This window comes from Eumetopias jubatus, unplaced genomic scaffold (genome assembly GCF_037043125.1).
Source record: "Eumetopias jubatus isolate StellerSeaLion01/CBP00866 unplaced genomic scaffold, mEumJub1_p1.0 scaffold_17, whole genome shotgun sequence".
Classification (NCBI taxonomy): domain Eukaryota; kingdom Metazoa; phylum Chordata; class Mammalia; order Carnivora; family Otariidae; genus Eumetopias; species Eumetopias jubatus.
Genome location: NW_028274823.1, coordinates 59,157,235 through 59,174,994, shown reverse-complemented (window position 1 = coordinate 59,174,994; position 17,760 = coordinate 59,157,235). Strand labels below are relative to the sequence as shown.

Here is a 17,760-nt window from a genome sequence, read left to right as displayed (position 1 = left end):
ATATGCTCCTATGAAATAAAGCAAACTTTATTATTCATAAAATGTCACATGTATACTTAATAGAAGATAGGTAATGAAACTTTTAACATTGCTATTAAAATTCATTCCCCTAGAAAATGAAGTAATGTGATTTTAGACCTAGATCTGTGGAATAAATGACAGTATTTCATAACTACTATGATTTTAATCAACATAATGCTGTAAAACTCCTTCGAGAACCACCTGATTGAGAATATGGTATTGTGAAGATGAAGAAAATTTACACTTAACTACCTATGGGTGAGAAAGGTTGTCTCTCTCTTTCTTTTTAAGATTTTTATTTATTTGACAGAGAGGGGCGCCTGGGTGGCTCAGATGGTTAAAGTGTCTGCCTTCGGCTCAGGTCATGATCCCAGGGTCCTAGGATCGAGCCCCACATCCAGCTCGTCTGCTTCTCCCTCTCCCTCTGCCTCTCTCCCTGCTCATGCTCGCTCTCTCTCTCTGTATCTCTGTGTCTCAAATGGATAAATAAAATCTTTAAAAAAAAAAGATTTTTATTTATTTGACAGAGAGAGAGAGAGCACAAGGAGGAGCAGCAGCAGAGGGAGAGGGAGAAGCAGAGGGACAGGGAGAAGCTAGCTCCCTGCTGAACACAACCCAAGCTGAAGGCAGATGCTCTACTAACTGAGCCACCCAGGCACCCCAGGTTGTCTCTTTAAATGACCTTTAAAGGTCTCGTTCTCTGTGCTAAAGTCTAAAGTTTTTTTTTTTTTAAAGATGGCTATAAACTGCTGCGAAAATGACACAAGCTAAAATACAGAGGAGTGCTTCCTTCACAGAGAGACATATAAGATTCCATTGGAAGAACTGAAACAAACAAAAAGGTCTTATACCAAGACACAGAGAGGAGAACGCTGGGCTGGGAATCAAGAATTGTTACTGTAGACTCAGCCCCACCACTGGTTCTTTTTTTTTTTTTTATAAATGCATTATTTGTTCTTAGTATTTATTTATTTATTTATTTTTTAAAGATTTTATTTATTTGACAGAGAGAGACACAGTGAGAGAGGGAACACAAGCAGGGGGAGTGGGAGAGGGAGAAGCAGGCTTCCCGCGGAGCAGGGAGCCCGATGCGGGGCTCAATCCCAGGACCCCGGGATCATGACCTGAGCCGAAGGCAGATGCTTAACGACTGAGCCACCCAGGCACCCCACCACTGGTTCTTCATATAAAACCTGGACTAGTCACACCACTCACTGGATCTCAATTTCCTTATTTGAAATCTAGGAGTTGATCTCAAAAATCCCTTTCAGGTCAAAGACAACTCTGAATCCCAGTTTCCCTGGCTTCCTGATATACTTGTTCCAGGCTACCTAATTCCTTGCTGGTCTATCATCAGCCTCATTCGATGGATTCTACTCCTCTCTCCCTCTGTCCTTACACAGCCCACTCTTAGCTGCCAGAGTTCCATGCCTCTTCTGTTGCCCTACATGTTCTAAGCAATGCTCTCCAGGTCTGTTTTCAACTACCACCAGTAGAGAGTTCTTGGAGGGTTTTAGTCTCCCTGTAACACCAGGACCAATGCATGGAATACCTATATGCCGAATAGGTTAAGTCCATGAATCGATGAGAAAATGGCAGCTTATCACTGCAAAAACAATGAATAAATCTTAACCAAAAGAAAAAAACATGCAGACAAAATGCTAAAACAATTAAACAGTAAAAGGAAAGCTAATATCTGAAACAACAAGGAAAAGGGATATCCACCACAACTTTAATTCTCAAGCAAATTTAAATTACTCCAAAATAAATAATAAGGAAGGACAAGAAAGGTGCATAGTGAGGGAAGGTAAATAAGGATAAAGAAATAATTAGGAACAACAGAAAACAAAAATTAAGTTTGTAATTATTACAGAAAATCAAGAGAGACCAGAATGACAGAAATACTACAAAACAATGAAACAAATCAGGAGAATGACTACTTAATAAACATTTATCTATTTATCACAGTGAAGACTAATGCACTGAGACCCACACTCTATTCTAGACATAGGCAATCTGCTCCAAAGAAATAATAAAGAATGAAGCATTTATAAATTAAACCCATTTATTATAGCTTTTTTTTTTTAAGGGAGGGAGGTACTGGTAAATTTAAGGCCACTACAGAAAAAAAGAATATGGAAAATAAACCCAATTCTTAAAAGCACGGTAAGCCTCATTTTTTTAAACTACCATTATTAAAATATATATCAAAATCCTGGCAAGCTGACTGTGGTGATGGTTACGGAACTCTACAAATATGTTAAAAGTCACTGAATTGTAAATAATAATAAAATAAATAAAAATAATTAAAATCCAGATACAGGACGGGGCGCCTGGGTGGCTCAGTCGTTAAGCGTCTGCCTTCTGCTCAGGTCATGATCCCAGGGCCCTAGGATGGAGCCCCGCATCGGGCTCCCTGCTCCGCAGGAAGCCTGCTTCTCCCTCCTCCACTCCCCCTGCTTGTGTTCCCTCTCTCTCTGTCAAATAAATAAATAAAATCTTTAAAAAAATAATAAAATAAAATCCAGATACAGGACATTTAAACATTGCTAACAACCTTTTAAAATGATTACAAAATTCTCAGAGAATTCTAGCAATATGTAAAAGGTTGTAAAATTTCCAAATATCTTTGATGAAGTAGTCCACTTGGGAGATTTTAACACCAAGAAATAAGTGTCCCATAGGTCAACCCTTCCACTTGTATACTCTCATTCCTTCTCCCATACTCAAGACATAGCTGACCTTTCCCATCTCTCATGATGACTTCTGCCCTCTCTATGGAATCCTCCCCATCGGCATATGAACACATTATATCTCCCATCTTCAAAACAACAACAAAGCTCTCTTAGCTCCACATAAGCCTCTGGCTACCCTTCCATTTCTGTGTGTCCCCTCATAGAACAAACCCTCACTACAGCTATCTAACTCCCTGTCTCCAAATCCTCCTCTACCGTTCTGCCTTGATATCCTTCTCATCACATTTCCCCCCCTGGAATCACTGCTGCCTTTTCTTTCCCTCCCACCCCACATCCAATCCAAAACTATCAGTTCTACTGCTAACGTCTGACTAAAGTGCAACTGATTCTCATCACTTCCACAACTCTCACTGTGATCTCAGCCACCAACATCCCTTACTTGGATTCTTGTAAGAGCCTCCAACTTGGTCTCTCTACCTCTGCCCTTATCCTAGAACACAGTCTCAAAAGAGCAGCCAGAATGATCCTTTTAAAAGTAAATCTGATCGGGGCACCTGGCTGGCTCAGTAACAAGAACAACTCTTGATCTTGGGGTCGTGAGTTCAAGACCCACGTTGGGTGCAGAGATTACTTAAATAAATAAACACTTATAAATAAATAAAGTAAACCTGATCAATGCAGATCAATGCAGCACAGAAAGGTTAAGTTACACAGCTAAATTGTGGCAAAACTGGGATTCACATCCGGGCTCAGTATGGTTCTCTCTGAACCACAAAGAACTTGAGACAACAAATTGGTCCAAAGAACTAATGGTTCCCAAGCTTTCTGATGCACAAATCTTAAACAAGTTATTCAGATCACAAAGTGTTCTGAAATAAAATAGTTAAGAATATTGAGGAAAGGTCAAGAAAATATATATAAATGGAAGCTGAAAAGAAAATGTTGCTCACTTAAGGGGAAAAGAAAGGAAAAAAAAAGTTTTCTGGGGTGGTTGGGTGGCTCAGTCATTAAGCATCTGCCTTCGGCTCAGGTCATGATCCCAGGACCCTGGGATCGAGCCCTGCATCAGGCTCCCTGCTTCGCAGGAAGCCTGCTTCTCCCTCTCCCACTCCCCCTGCTTGAGGTCCCTCTCTCACTGTGTCTCTGTCAAATAAATAAATAAAATCTTAAAAAAAAAAAAAAAGGAAATTACATCACAACTCTCCGTGCAAGCAAGCTCTCCAGTGGCCTCTTATCTAATCAGAATAGCAGCCAGAGTCCTGACATGGCTTATGAGGCCCCAGGAAAGCTACTTCTGCTCCTTCCTTCCTCACTCTGCTCCTGCCACACTGGCAGGTGTGTATCACCCGAGGGGCTTTTGCCTGGAATGCTCTTCCTGGGGAGAGCTGCGCAGCTACCTCTTTCATCTCCTTCACGCTTCACCTCCAGCTTCACCTCCACATCATCTTATTGGGGAGGCCTTTCACAATCATTCAGTGGAAATCATATGTCCCACCACCACTACCACCAACTCTATGTTCCTTCTTAGGTTGTTCTACCCTGCCTTTACCACAGTCCGCCCCCCCACATTGTTTACTTGTTCAGTAGTATAGAAGCCCCATGAAGTCAGCTGCTTTTCCCTCCCCCACCCCCACTATGATAATCCCAGCACCTAGAACATTACCTGGCACATATTAGGCACTCAATAAATATTTGCTGAATGAGTAACAATGAAAGAGAAAAAATGTATTACTTATAAACTTATATGAATGCTTCTTTAAGGGGAAAAACAATAAAATACCAAATGCCAAACTGAGTTAAATGGTTAAACCCAGTATTTGAACATATAGGCAAATGCACAAGACAATCAACATGTGACACAGTCCATATAGGATAGTAATAGAAATACATACAAAATTAGGACCCCCAGAATATTTACAAATTGGTTATTTTATTTAAAAAACATACTGACAGGGGCACCTGGCTGGCTCAGTCGGTGGAGAATGCAACTCTTGATCTTTGAATTCAAGTCCCACATTGGGTGTAGAGATTACTTCAAAAAAAAAAATGTTAAAAACATACTGATATACAAAAATCAGAAGATTTTATTATAATGAAAGTAGAATTTCTATTCATTAGATTATTTTTTGTTCTGGAAAGACACTCAGGACTGTAATTTATAAAATAAGCAAACAAAAAAGCTAGTTGTACTAACTCGACCTTTAAAAAGCTTTAATTCAACGTACAGAGTAAAATCCTGATCTGAACATACGAACACCACATAAACAAAATGAGCTCCTTACAGAGAGAGCTGCATCTGTGGGAAGTCACCTGAAGTGTACTTATGCATGAAATCTCTGGCCCATTTAGAAAATGAAGGAAGATATTCCTCTACTTCTTGTTTTATCTCCTCTTGATTCAGACTTAAGCGATACCTGCAAAATAAGAGATTAAACAAGAAAGTATAAATATGAAAAAACTTAGGACAAAAACATCCAAATAAACAAGTTATCCATCAACTAATTAACAGATGTATAATGTGATGTATACATGGGGCACCTGGCTGCCTCAGTTGGTAAAACATAGAGCGTGAGACTCTTGATCTCGGAGTCATGAGTTCAAGCCCCACATTGAGGATAGAGTGTACTTTAAATAAATAAAATCTTCTTTTTAAATGTGGTGTATACATAGAATGGAATATTATTCAGCCTTAAAACAGAAGAGAGCAGAGGCCTATCGGTCCACCAAAAGAACTGATTCAGCAGAGAAGACAAAATTAGCAACCCTAGCTCTGCCAAGATTGCTTCCCCTGAGCACAGTAGCAACCTCAAGCTGAAAGAGAAACTGACATTCCTCAGGGGAGCAACTGCTAATATAAGAAAGCCCCAAATGATCACACATTCAGACTACCAGAGGCAAAGGTTATCCTTGCAAAAGGCTGCTTGAAATCTGGCAAAGTCCTTGGCTAGCAGCAACATGCCACACCAAGCACTTACGCCCCTGACACAGCCATCGGATGTCACCATATGCCAAGCTCCAGCCACTAAGCTGTGTGGGGAGAAGAGGCCTGAAGGCAAGGTGAGCAAGACCAGCTCTGCCCATTGCAGTGGGTGCCCTTGAACCCACGGGGCACACCAGGATGTCCAGGGCCCTGCTCAGCCTGTTCTATAGCTAGTGTCTTCATGGTATAAAGCCCATGATATATACCATGATGTATACTACTTAATCTTACAAAAAGAATCTACACACATCTAACAGGTGAATCCAAGTAAAGAGTATATGGATACTGTCTGCAGTAATCTTGCAACATTTCTCTAAATTTGAAATTATTTCCAAATAAAAAGATTTTTTAAATGTTTTAACGCATATATTCTCTGGCCCAACAATTCTACTTCTAAGTATTTAACCCAACTATATGCCTCACAGGTATGAAATAAAGGATATATAAAGGTATTTCCTTTTTTTATTTTTAAGATTTATTTATTTATTGGAGATACAGAGAGCAAGAGAGAGTGAACAGAGACAGAAGCAGAGGGAGAGGGAGAGAAAATCTCAAGCAAACTCCACACTGAGCACGGAGCCCAAGGCAGGGCTCAATTCCACGATCCTAAGATCATGACTTGAGCTGAAATCAAGAGTTGGACGCTCAACCAACTGGACCACCCAGGGGCCCCTAAAGGTATTTCTTATACAATTGCTAATAAAAGCAAAGATTAAAATGCCAGAGTGATACTTAAATAAATTATAATACATTCATACAATGAAATATTATGCCATTATTAATTAAAAATGACAGTTCAGGGGCGCCTGGGTGGCTCAACCAGTTGAGCGTCAGACTCTTGATTTCATCTCAGGTCATGATCCTGGGATCATGAGATCAAGCCCTGCAACAGGCTCAGTGCTGGGCTGGATGTGAAGCCTGCTTAAGTTTTTCTCTCCCTCTCCTTCTGCCTCTACCACCCCCCACCCACTCTCTCTCTCAAAAAAAAAAGTCAGCTCAGTAAGCACTAATATGGAATGATCACCAAGCTTAACCTTTAAGTGTACAATAATGTGCATAGTATTCTACAATTTACCTAACAAAAAATATGTATGTACACATATCCACACACACACTGTCACACATAAACATTTGAAATCTCTGTGTAAGGACATGCAAGAAACTGATAAAGAGTGGTTGCCTTTGGGGCACCTGGGTGGCTTAGTTGGTTAAGCGTCTGCCTTCAGCTCAGGTGGTGATCCCAAGGTCCTGGGATTGGATCCCTCATCAGGCTCCCTGGGATCGAGTCCCACATTAGGTTCCTTGCTCAGTCAGGAGCCTGCTTCTCTCCTCTGCCTGCCGCTCCCCCCACTTGTGCTGTCAAATAAATAAAATCTTAAAACAAAACAAAACAAAACAGTAGTTGCCTTTGGGAAGAGGGACTAGGTGACAAGGAGGATGCAGGGAGAAAGGACTTACTTTGTACCATATACCCTATTGTGATCTTATAATATGGTATACACACATTTATAACCTTTATAGGAATAATAATTTATTTTAAAAAATACCTACACAATTGGGTAATTTTTTCCTAAATAACTTTCTCCAACCATCTTGGAGCCATTCTTCATCATCATGATGTCATTAGGTAAGTTCTTCCCAGTGTTTTATTTTTTACAGAGCAGACTCTTTAAAATTTCCAAGCCAGTCCATACTGGTTATTTAATGTCTTCTGCATTTAAATTCTCCTTTTTAATTTTATTTTTTTTTAAGATTTTATTTATTTATTTATTTGAGAGAGAGAATGAGAGAGAGAGAGAGAGAGAGCATGAGGGGGGGAGGGTCAGAGGGAGAAGCAGACTCCCCGCTGAGCAGGGAGCCTGATGTGGGACTCGATCCCGGGACTCCAGGATCATGATCTGAGCTGAAGACAGTCGCTTAACCAACTGAGCAACCCACCCAGGCGCCCTCTCCTTTTTAATTTTAGCCAAGTCACAGCAAAACAACATGTAACAGCCTGGTCTTTCCGGAGATTATTAAGATACTTAAGGTAGGATCTTCAAGCCTAGACTATTATAGGTATTAACAAGAGGGTAAAGCATAGAAGATAAAAATCTGGGGGCACCTGGGTGGCTCAGTGGGTTAAGCAACCAACCATTGATTTCAGCTCAGGCCTTGATCTCAGGGCTGTGAGTTCAAGCCCCACGGTGCGCTCCACACTGGGTGTGGAGCCTGTATTTAAAATAAAATCTGTTCTGGGGCACCTGGGTGGCTCAGTCGTTAAGTGTCTGCCTTCGGCTCAGGTCATGATCCCAGGGTCCTGGGATCAAGCCCCACATCGGGCTCCCTGCTCCGCAGGAAGCCTGCTTCTCCCTCTCCCACTCCCCCTGCTTGTGTTCCCTCTCTTGCTGTCTGTCAAATAAATAAAAATCTTAAAAAAACAAACAAACAAAAAACAGTAAAGTAAAATTTGTTCTAAGGTCTGTAATAAGATAGAAGGATCTATGAGAGGGTAGAAAAGAACTTTCAACCTGTTGTTTTAGGGTCTCAGAATTTTTTAAAAAGTTTCCACTTGATGGGATGGATGCCTGACTGGCTCAGTCAGTAGAGCATGCAACTCTTGATCTTGGGGTGGTGAGTTTTCAACCCTCACATGGGGCAGAGTTTACTTTAAAAAAAAAAAGGGCACTATGGCTTCCTGCTTGCTCACCTTCTTAGACCCTTTAATCTGAAGTAGCAGCTGCTATGTTGTGAGAGGCTCACGCGGCAAGAAACTGAAGCCTCATGACAACAGCCATGAGTATATCGTCGTGGAGGCAGATCCTCCCTTCAAAGGACTGCAGCTCCAAATGGGAGACCCTGAGCCTGAACCATCCAGCTAAGCCACCTTTGAATTCCTAACCTACAGAAACTATGAGATAATTGATTACTTGTCATTTTAAGCCACTAAGTTTTTTTGTTTGTTTGTTTAAGCTACTAGGTTTTGTTTTGTTTCAGGGCAATGATCAATACAACACACAAAAGGTATCACTGTACGTTGATTAGGGTATGACAAAAAAAAGTTAAAACTCTGAAACGCCAGAAACAAGTGTTGGCAAGGATGTGGTGGGGGGAAAACCCAAAAACCCTCATGTACTGTTGGGGGGAATGCAAACTAGTGCAGCCACTGTGGAAACAGTATGGAGGTTCGTCATAAATTAAAAAATAGGGGCTCCTAGGTGGCTCAGTCGGTTCAGAGTCCGCCTTCAGCTCAGGTCATGATCCCGGGGTCCTGGGATCAGACCCGAGTTGGGCTCCCAGTTCAGCGGGGAGTCTGCTTCTCCCTCTGCCTCTCCCCCCTGCTCCTGCTCTCTCACTCTCTCTCCGTCGTTCTCTCGCTCTCTCAAATAAATAAATAAAATCTTTTTTAAAAAAACAAAAAAGAAAAGAAAATGTTTTTAGGACAATAGATCATGTCATTAGTAAATCAGTTGTATGGCATTTTGGAACACATATTTTCCACATAAACAGGGAAAGAGAAATACATCTGGGGAAAAATTACAACTAGTTTGGAAATCAAAATTACCCCTAATAAAAATATTTCTCTGAAAAAACATGGTCTGCAATAAGAGTCACAAAGAAACAGCAGAATATGTTGACGCTCTGCATGTAGTCACTCATAAAATGCCAACAATCAGCCATTTGTGGGCTTATGTATATTCTCTCCATTGTCACAAAAAGTCTGCAAAATAGGTATTATCACCTTTTTCAAAATTTTTAAGTAACCTGTTCAATCCTAAAACTGGCAAAGCTAGAATTTAAAACTAGGTCCATCTGACTCCCAAACCCATACAATTTACAGTATGTCACATTTCTAGAAGTAAGCCAAACGTTTTTCACACCCTCAGAGAGCAGCTGAGGGAGTCTATTGTGCAGGTGCACAGAATATCCAGATTATTTTTAGCTCAAGAGTTTCTATTCTGCAATTTCAGAAGCTCCTCACAGAACTGCAGTGGGGTACTACTACCCTGAATCTGCATTCTAGTATTACTCTGATTTATATTTAATGGTCTAATAACCAAATACCTTATAGATTCCAGGAAAGAATGTTCTATAATAAAATAGTACCTACAGGGGCGCCTGGGTGGCTCAGTCATTAAGCGTCTGCCTTCAGCTCAGGTCATGACCCCAGGGTTCTGGGATCGAGCCCCACATCGGGCTCCCTGCTCAGCGGGAAGCCTGTTTCTCCCTCTCCCACTCTCCCTGCTTGTGTTCCCTCTCTCGCTGTGTCTCTCCCTGTCAAATAAATGTGTGAAATCTTTAAAAAAAAAAAAAAATAGTACCTACAGTACATCTTGTAACTACTTACATTTCCTTAAGATGCCTTATTTCTTGAACAGTTTGTAAAGTAAAGTCTTGTAGCTTTTCTGGGGCAAAGCTATTGCTTATTGCTTTTTGAAATACTTCATGAAGAACTGTACCAATCAGCATTTGGCGCGTGGCCGGATCAGAGCTCTATTAAAAAAAAAATCGTATGTTTTACTACAAGACACATTAATAGACATGATCCCATATTTATTACCTATCCTATTAAACCACCACAGCCAAAGTGCACTGGTGAGGCAAATGCCAAAATGTTAAACAATTTTTTTTCTAGTTAGTAAAATTATATATGACTTTCACTTTATTTTTAAGATTTTTTTTTTAATTTATTCATTTGAGAGAAAGACAGAGAGAGCACAAGCATGGGAGAGGCAGAGAGAGAGGGAGAAGCAGACTCCCCACTGAGCAGGGAGCCCAACGCAGGACTCAATCCCAGGACCCTGAGATCATGACCTGAGCCAAAGGCAGACGCTCAACTGACTGAGCCACCCAGGTGCCCAACTTTCACTTTCTTCTATTCAGAATTACCTGATTTTACAAGCATGCTATTTTTTTTAAAAATCAGTAATTTCCATTTTGAAATCATTAAAAGTAACCTATATGAAAAAGTTCAATGTATTCTCAAACGCTTAACATATTCTTTTCTAATTTCACTTTATAATCTACTCAAATAAAACCCAATAAAGCCATAGCTCCTAAATCCATGTAAGTGAAAGATATTACTCAAAAAAAACTTTAGGGCGCCTGGGTGGCTGCTCCACTGGAAGCCTGCTTCTCCCTCTCCCACTCCCCCTGTTTGTGTTCCCTCTCTCACTGTGTCTCTGTCAAATAAATAAATAAAATCTTTAAAAAAAAAAACCCTGAAAGGAAGAAACTCTTTTAACAAATAAAACCCAGGTTCTTCAACAAATGGCACTGAAGCAAAGAGGGGGAGTGTAAGGCAGAACCAATAGAGATTAAAAGAAACTCAGGAGACATACCAACCAAAGCTAACACAAAGACCTTGTTTGGGAGAACCTGGCTGGCTTACAGGAGCATGCAAATCTTGATCTTGGGGTTGTGGGTTCGAGACCTACACTGGAATTAGAGACTACTTAAGAAAAATAAAATCTTAAGGGGTGCCTGGGTGGCTCAACTGGTTAAGCATCTGACCCTTGGTATCCACTCAGGTCATGATCTCACAGTCATGTGATCAAGCCCTGCCACGGGCTTTGTGCACTCAGCGCAGAGACTGCTTCAGATTCTCTCTCCTTCCCACCCTGTCAAATAAATAAAATCTTTAAAAAATAATAAATACAATCTTCAAAAAAAAAAGAAAAGACCTTGTTTGGATTCTGACTGATTCTAAGAAAACAACTGAATAAAAAGATATTTTCTTGGGACACCTGGGTGCCTCAGTTGGTTAAGCGTCTGCCTTTGGCTCAGGTCATGATCTCAGAGTCCTGGGATGGGTCCAGCATCAGGCTCCCAGCTCAGTGGGGAGCCTATTTCTCCCTCTGCCTGCCGTTCCCCCTGCTTGTGCTCTAATAAATAAAATCTAAAAATACATATATGTGTGTGTGTGTATATATATATATATATATCTTTTTTTAAAAAAGATTATTTGAGAGAGAGAGCACAAGCGAGAGAGAGAGCACACAAGCAGGGGGGAGGGGCAGAGGGAGAGAGGGAGCCGGAATCAGCGTTCGATCCCAGGACCCCAGGATCATGACCTGAACTGAAGGCAGATGCTTAATCGACTGAGCCACCCAGGCGCCCCTAAAAAGATATTTTCAATAAAAGACATTACAGGAGCGCCTGGGTAGCTCAGTCGGTTAAGCGTCCAACTTTTGATTTCAGCTCAGATCACATGATCTCAGGGTCATAAGATGGAGCTGCACAATGGAGCTGCATCCAGCTCGGTGCTGAGCCTAGAGCCTGCTTGAGATTCTCTCTCCCTCTCCCCCACCACCCCGCAAGCACACGTTCTCTCTCTAAAAAAAAATAAAAAGATAAAAGACGCTACAGATAAATTGGGCATTATAATAATTTAAGGAATTACTGTTCCTTTGTGTGATAAAGATATATTTTTTAAAGATCCTCAGCTTTCATTTACTTGCAAAATAATGTTTGAGAACAGTAAAATGGATACATGGGAGTTTACTTAAAAAAAAAAAGTGTGGGGCGCCTGCATGGCTCAGTCCGTTAAGCATCTGCCTTCCGCTCAGGTTATGGTCCCAGAGTCCTGTGATCGAGCCACACATCGGGCTCCCCGCTCAGCGGGGTGTCTGCTTCTCCCTCTCTCTCTGCCCCTTCCCCTGCTCATGCTTGTTCTCTCTCATTCTCTCTCAAATAAATAAATAAAATCTTAAAAAAAAAGAAAGAGTGTAAAAGTGCTCTGTAACTCTAAAACCCTGTAGAAACATTAACTGTTAATATTATTCACCCTAAAAGTTTCATTCAGGACAGCTCTTCTCATACACCGAATACTACTGGCTATGCTTGTGCCAGAAATCAGCATGTCTGGGTATAGAATTAAATATCCAAAATCTTCATCTATTATCCAAGTATCAGATAGGCAGTCTCCCTCCAAATGAATGATGTCCCCTGGCTCCACTGGTACAGAGCACCTACGAATAAAGCAAAGTATACATAGATTCCTACATTTAAACATATTAAGGAAGCCTCAAAAAGTAAATGAATATTTTATCTGAAGGAATAGTATTTGTAAATTTCTGGGTCTTTCAAAAAAATTTAATACTAGGATGCAGTCTTTTGAATCAACTCCTAGTCACTCTACTCCTTTCTACCTTTGAAATATACCTGAGAATACTCGAGGGTCTTCCTTAAATACCAAAAAGGAAAACTGCTTAATGTTATCATCTACTGCAAAAGCTACCAAATCTTTAATAGTGTTAATACATAGCTCCAATTATGGATTAGGTTGTTTCAGTAATAATTCTCTCATTCTTAAGACTTCTAGCCTATCTACAGTTTAAGTCTTGAGGCATGAAGCCAAACCCAATGTGTTAATAAAATCACATTTATCATTTTTATCTAGACAAAGAGCCTAAATAGACAAAAATTAGACCTCCACTCTCTTTGCATTTCCCCTTCATCCCTCACATACCATACTTTGCTTGAGTAGAGAAATCTAGGGTTTAAGAATGTTCGTATGCTGTAACTGATTTTGCTCTTAGTGAAAAGCTGCAATCTTAAAAAGTACTGGGAAATTTTGGAAGTAGTCATTTATAAGGCCCTTTGTAGTTTAATTTTCAAATGACAATAAAGACCAAGTTCCAGAATAAGGAGCTGGAGATGCTGAGATAACAAGCACAATTTTTACATGAAATTAATTCGGGTTCACATCTACTCCCTTTATTAACAATTAAATTACAGCAACATCCACACAAGCCTATGTGATGAGTTTTAAGATGGTACCCTTAAGCCAGATCAGTGCTCAAAGTCACACAAAAATTACCAGTCATTCCTAAGGATACACAGTTCTTTATTTTCTAGTGACTGGGAAGCAGTGATGATTAGGTGTTTTTCATGGGTTCCTTCTTCATTCTGTACAATATTGACTGCTAATACCAGGTACCGGTTATCCATTCCTCGGCTCAGAACTGTTTTAGAAAAGGAAGCTTCCACCTTCTTCTCAAATCTAAAACATATACAAACACAACTACTGTACTATGAAATAAGAAGACATCCAATTTCCTTTATCTACAAACCAACCTTCTCAATTTTCTAGGTTTGTTTCTTCTAGAAAGCTTATCATAATGACCATTATGATAAATAGGTAAAAATTAAGAAAGGGCACAGCAGAATTCCTATGATAAAAACTTCCCAGAAGTAATGCCATTTAAAACATGCTTAATGATATGGATTTTTCCAAACACTGTATAAGTTCTTAGGAGGAGCTCTGTGGGATACCCATGATAATGAGGATTAAGGATAAATTGAAAAATACTAAATAACAAATTCCTACCACTGATGCAAACCTTCCCAAAGTACAAGCAAAAGGAAATGTCTTGGACACTATCCTTTTTGTAAATGAAAGGGATATTTGTTAGGGAAAAGCATAGTGTGGGTGGTTTGCTGAAGACCTACTGTGAGTCACAGCGTTATATTAATCTTTAGGCCTACTTAGAAATCATCTACTCCAAACTACTACTTAATGAAGAAAATCTTTCTATAAAATCTCAGTGAGAATCAACTAGCCCCTACCTCGCAGAGAAAAGCAAGCTTAATACCTGTCATGTTAGCTCATTCCTTCATAGAGTAACTCAGACATTTATTTATAATGGGCAAGTCAACTTCACAATACTTTTATCCATTAATCCTAGCCACCTGAAAACTATGCAGAATTCTTTAATCGTTCTAGAAAACATTAAGTCCTGGGCGCCTGGGTGGCTCAGATGGTTAAGCGTCTGCCTTCGGCTCAGGTCATGATCCCAGGGTCCTGGGATCGAGTCCCGCATCGGGCTCCCTGCTCAGCGGGGAGCCTGCTTCTCCCTCTGCTTCTCTCTCTCTCCGTCTCTCATGAATAAATAAATAAAATCTTTAAAAAAAATAGAAAACATTAAGTCCTTCATCAGTCTTCCCAGTTTGACTGCAGTCTTTGTCACAGTACAACAGAGTCCAACGTCATTACCTCTCTAATTTTAACACCCAACCCTAAACTCTCTTACTTCGTAATCGCCTCATTCACCTACTCCAGGAAGCCTCAGGCCATGAATTTCCCGAGGTCAGCTGGGATGCCTTAAGGATTTCCGCAAATGATAATGCTGATCAAAACCCAAAACGCAAAGATCCGTAAACAATAATTAGCATCATTATTATTAATTCAAAATAATTCCACACCATGATTGTGGGTCAGGTTGCCCAGACCATTTAGTCCAAGTTGAGGGTAGAGAGCTCTCCTGGGACAAGATTCCCCAACTAAACCTTGAGAAAAGCATCTAGCAGTTACAATTTCCCTTTACGAGGGCGTTTAAGTGGCTGGCACTCCCTGAATTCAGGCAAGTGATATGAAGAGAAAGAATGAACTGTTGGGGGAGCAGTCTTTGGGCTCTGGCCCGAGTGTGGCCCCAAAGAGAACACTACGAAGCAGACCCCAGCTCCGGAAACTCGTCGGGCGCCCGGAGCCCAGTCATTTAATCCCGAGCCCGGCTCCGCGGAGGCGTAGGTGTGGCCTCTCCCGCTCCTTTCTTTCAAATCTCCCGCCTGGCTCCCAAACCCTCCCTCCGCTCCGCTCACAGATCCGCCGGCCGCTCAGCCTCTTCCCAGAGACTCTTCTTCAGCAGCTCCAGTTCTTCCAGTTGCGCCATAGCAGGCGCGGACAACGCAAACTGTCGCCAGGTAAAATCAGGCAAACACAGCAGCTCCGACGAGAAAAAGAAGCGCGAGTTTGTGAGGCGCCGCGCGCATGCGCCTTCCCTCTGTGGTCCCAAGGGACCTGCGCGAAGGGGCCCCTCCCAGCCCCGCGGGTTCCACGAGGAGCCCTGGGTGGCGGTGTTCTTAACAGAGTCTTTGCTCCCTTGCTTTAGGGTTTGGGAAACAGGGAGTCTTCATAATCTGGTCCAGACTAAATGCTTCCGCACTTTCTCTAGAAACGCCAACCTTTGCTCAACACAGACTCTTAGAACAGAACCAATTGCCCAAACCCAAGTGTCCCTGTTAGCTTGCAGAATTTTCCATTTTGGGGAGAAACAAACTCCCCTCCTTTTTTTAAGATTTTATTTATTTTTTTGAGCGAGAGAGAGAGAGCACTGGCGAGGAGGGGCAGAGGGAGAAGCAGACTCCCGGCTGAGAAGGTGAGCCCCAAGCCGGCTGGATATCAGGACCCTGAGATCATGACCTGAGTGGAAGGCAAGCAGAGGCCTAACCAACTGAGGCACCCAGGTGCCCCTAACTTTTTGTTTTGTTTTGTTTTTTGCTTTTTGTTTTGTTTTTAAGATTTCTTTATTTTAGAGAGAGAAAGAGCGCTCGCGCGCGCGAACATGAACAAGGGCAGGGGCAGAGAGAGATTAGGGAGCCCCAGGTGGGGCTGAATCTCAACACCACCCAGGAGCCCTTACTTGTCTTTGTTTTGTGGAAAGCTCATTGAGAAAATAGAAGCTGTGAGATAGGAACTTCCTCATCATGCCACAACTAAATCTATAAAAGTACTAATATCTGTACTTGTCTTATAACCTATTTCCACTTTTTTCAACAGTGGACAAAGCAATCCTACTTGTACTCATTCTCGAGGGCATTGCTTCTTCAGCTGTGATATCACTGGGTTTAGAGATTACTTAAATTAAAAAAAAATTTTAAGGGGTGCCTGGGTGGCTCAGTCGGTTAAGCCTCTGCATTTGGCTGGTGTGTGCCCAGAGTCAGGGCTCCTTGCTCAGCGGGGAGCCTGCTTCTTCTCTCCCTCCGCCCCTCTGTCTGTGGCTCTACCTGTTCTATCAAATAGAGAAAAGATTTTTGTAAAAAAAGATTTTATTTACTTATTTGTCAGAGACAGACAGAGCATAAATAGGGGGAGCGGCAGGCAGAGGGAGAAGCAGGATCCCCGCTGAGCAAGGAGCCCGATATGGGATTCCATCCCAGGACCCATGGGCCCAGCTAAAGGCAGAAGCTTAACCGACTGAGCCACCCAGGCACCTCCCCCCCACCACAAAAAAATAATCTTTTTTTTTTTAAGATTTTTTTTTTTTTATTTGACAGAGAGAGACACAGCGAGAGAGGGAACACAAGTAGGGAGAGTGGGAGAGGAAGAAGCAGGCCTCCCGCCGAGCAGGAAGCCCGATGCGGGGCTCCATCCCAGGACCCTGGGATCATGACCTGAGCTGAAGGCAGACGCTTAACGACTGAGCCACCCAGGTGCCCCCAAAAATAATAATCTTTAAAAAAATAATATACTAGGGAATATTTCTGAATGAAAGGTGTTAAAAATAATAAAATGAATGAAATGTGTTAAAAATAATAAAATGATCACCTCATAAAACTATCATCCAATTTTATTATAATTTTTTAAGATTTTATTTTTTAAGTAATCTCTAAACCCAACATGAGGCTCAAACTCACAACCCCAGGGTCAAGAGTCACATGTTTGTCTGACTGAGCCAGACAGGCGCCCCCATCATCCAATTTTATTTATTTATTTATAAGATTTTATTTATTTATTTGTCAGAGAGAGAGCACAAGCAGGGGCTGCAGGCAGAGGGAGAAACAGGCTCCCCGCAGAGCAGGGAGCCTGGCACAGGACTCGATCCCAGGACCCTGGGATCATGACCCAAGCCCAAGGCAGACGCTTAACCAACTGAGCCACCCAGCTATCCCCCATCATCCAATTTTTAAAATAATCTTTATCAAAAGTTATCTTTTGGGGCGCCTGGGTGGCTCAGTTGGTTAAGCGACTGCCTTCGGCTCAGGTCATGATCCTGGAGTCCCGGGATCGAGTCCCACATCGGGCTCCCTGCTCAGAAGGGAGTCTGCTTCTCCCTCTGACCCTCTTTCCCTCTCGTGCTCTCTATCTCTCATTCTCTCTCTCTCAAATAAATAAATAAAATCTTTAAAAAAATAAAAAAATCTTTAAAAAAATAGTTCTTTTGGAGCGGGCGCCTGGGTGGCTCAGTCTGTTAAGCGCCTACCTTCAGCTTAGGTCATGATCCCAGCGTCCTGGGATCCAGTACCGCCTTGGGCTCCTTGCTTATCTGGGAGCTTGCTTCTCCCTCTGTCGCTCCCCCTGTT

At 41.7% G+C, this 17,760-nt stretch overlaps 1 protein-coding gene across 2 annotated transcripts in view; it reads right to left on the bottom strand.

Annotated features, from left to right (window-relative positions):
• DNA2 (DNA replication helicase/nuclease 2) overlaps positions 1 to 15,416 on the bottom strand; it is a 47,021-nt gene extending 31,605 nt beyond the window's left edge. Inside the window, exons 1-5 of one of the 2 annotated variants that reach the window (XM_028109729.2) lie at positions 15,280 to 15,416; positions 13,499 to 13,681; positions 12,464 to 12,647; positions 10,025 to 10,170; positions 5,000 to 5,131 (exon numbers count right to left, since the gene is read on the bottom strand). In XM_028109729.2, coding sequence (XP_027965530.1) covers positions 5,000 to 5,131; positions 10,025 to 10,170; positions 12,464 to 12,647; positions 13,499 to 13,681; positions 15,280 to 15,350 — 716 coding nt within the window. In that variant the 5' untranslated portion in view covers positions 15,351 to 15,416. The remainder of the gene's footprint in view (positions 1 to 4,999; positions 5,132 to 10,024; positions 10,171 to 12,463; positions 12,648 to 13,498; positions 13,682 to 15,279) is intronic. The other variant, XM_028109730.2, reaches the window with a different exon arrangement.
• Positions 15,417 to 17,760: the final 2,344 nt, after the last annotated feature.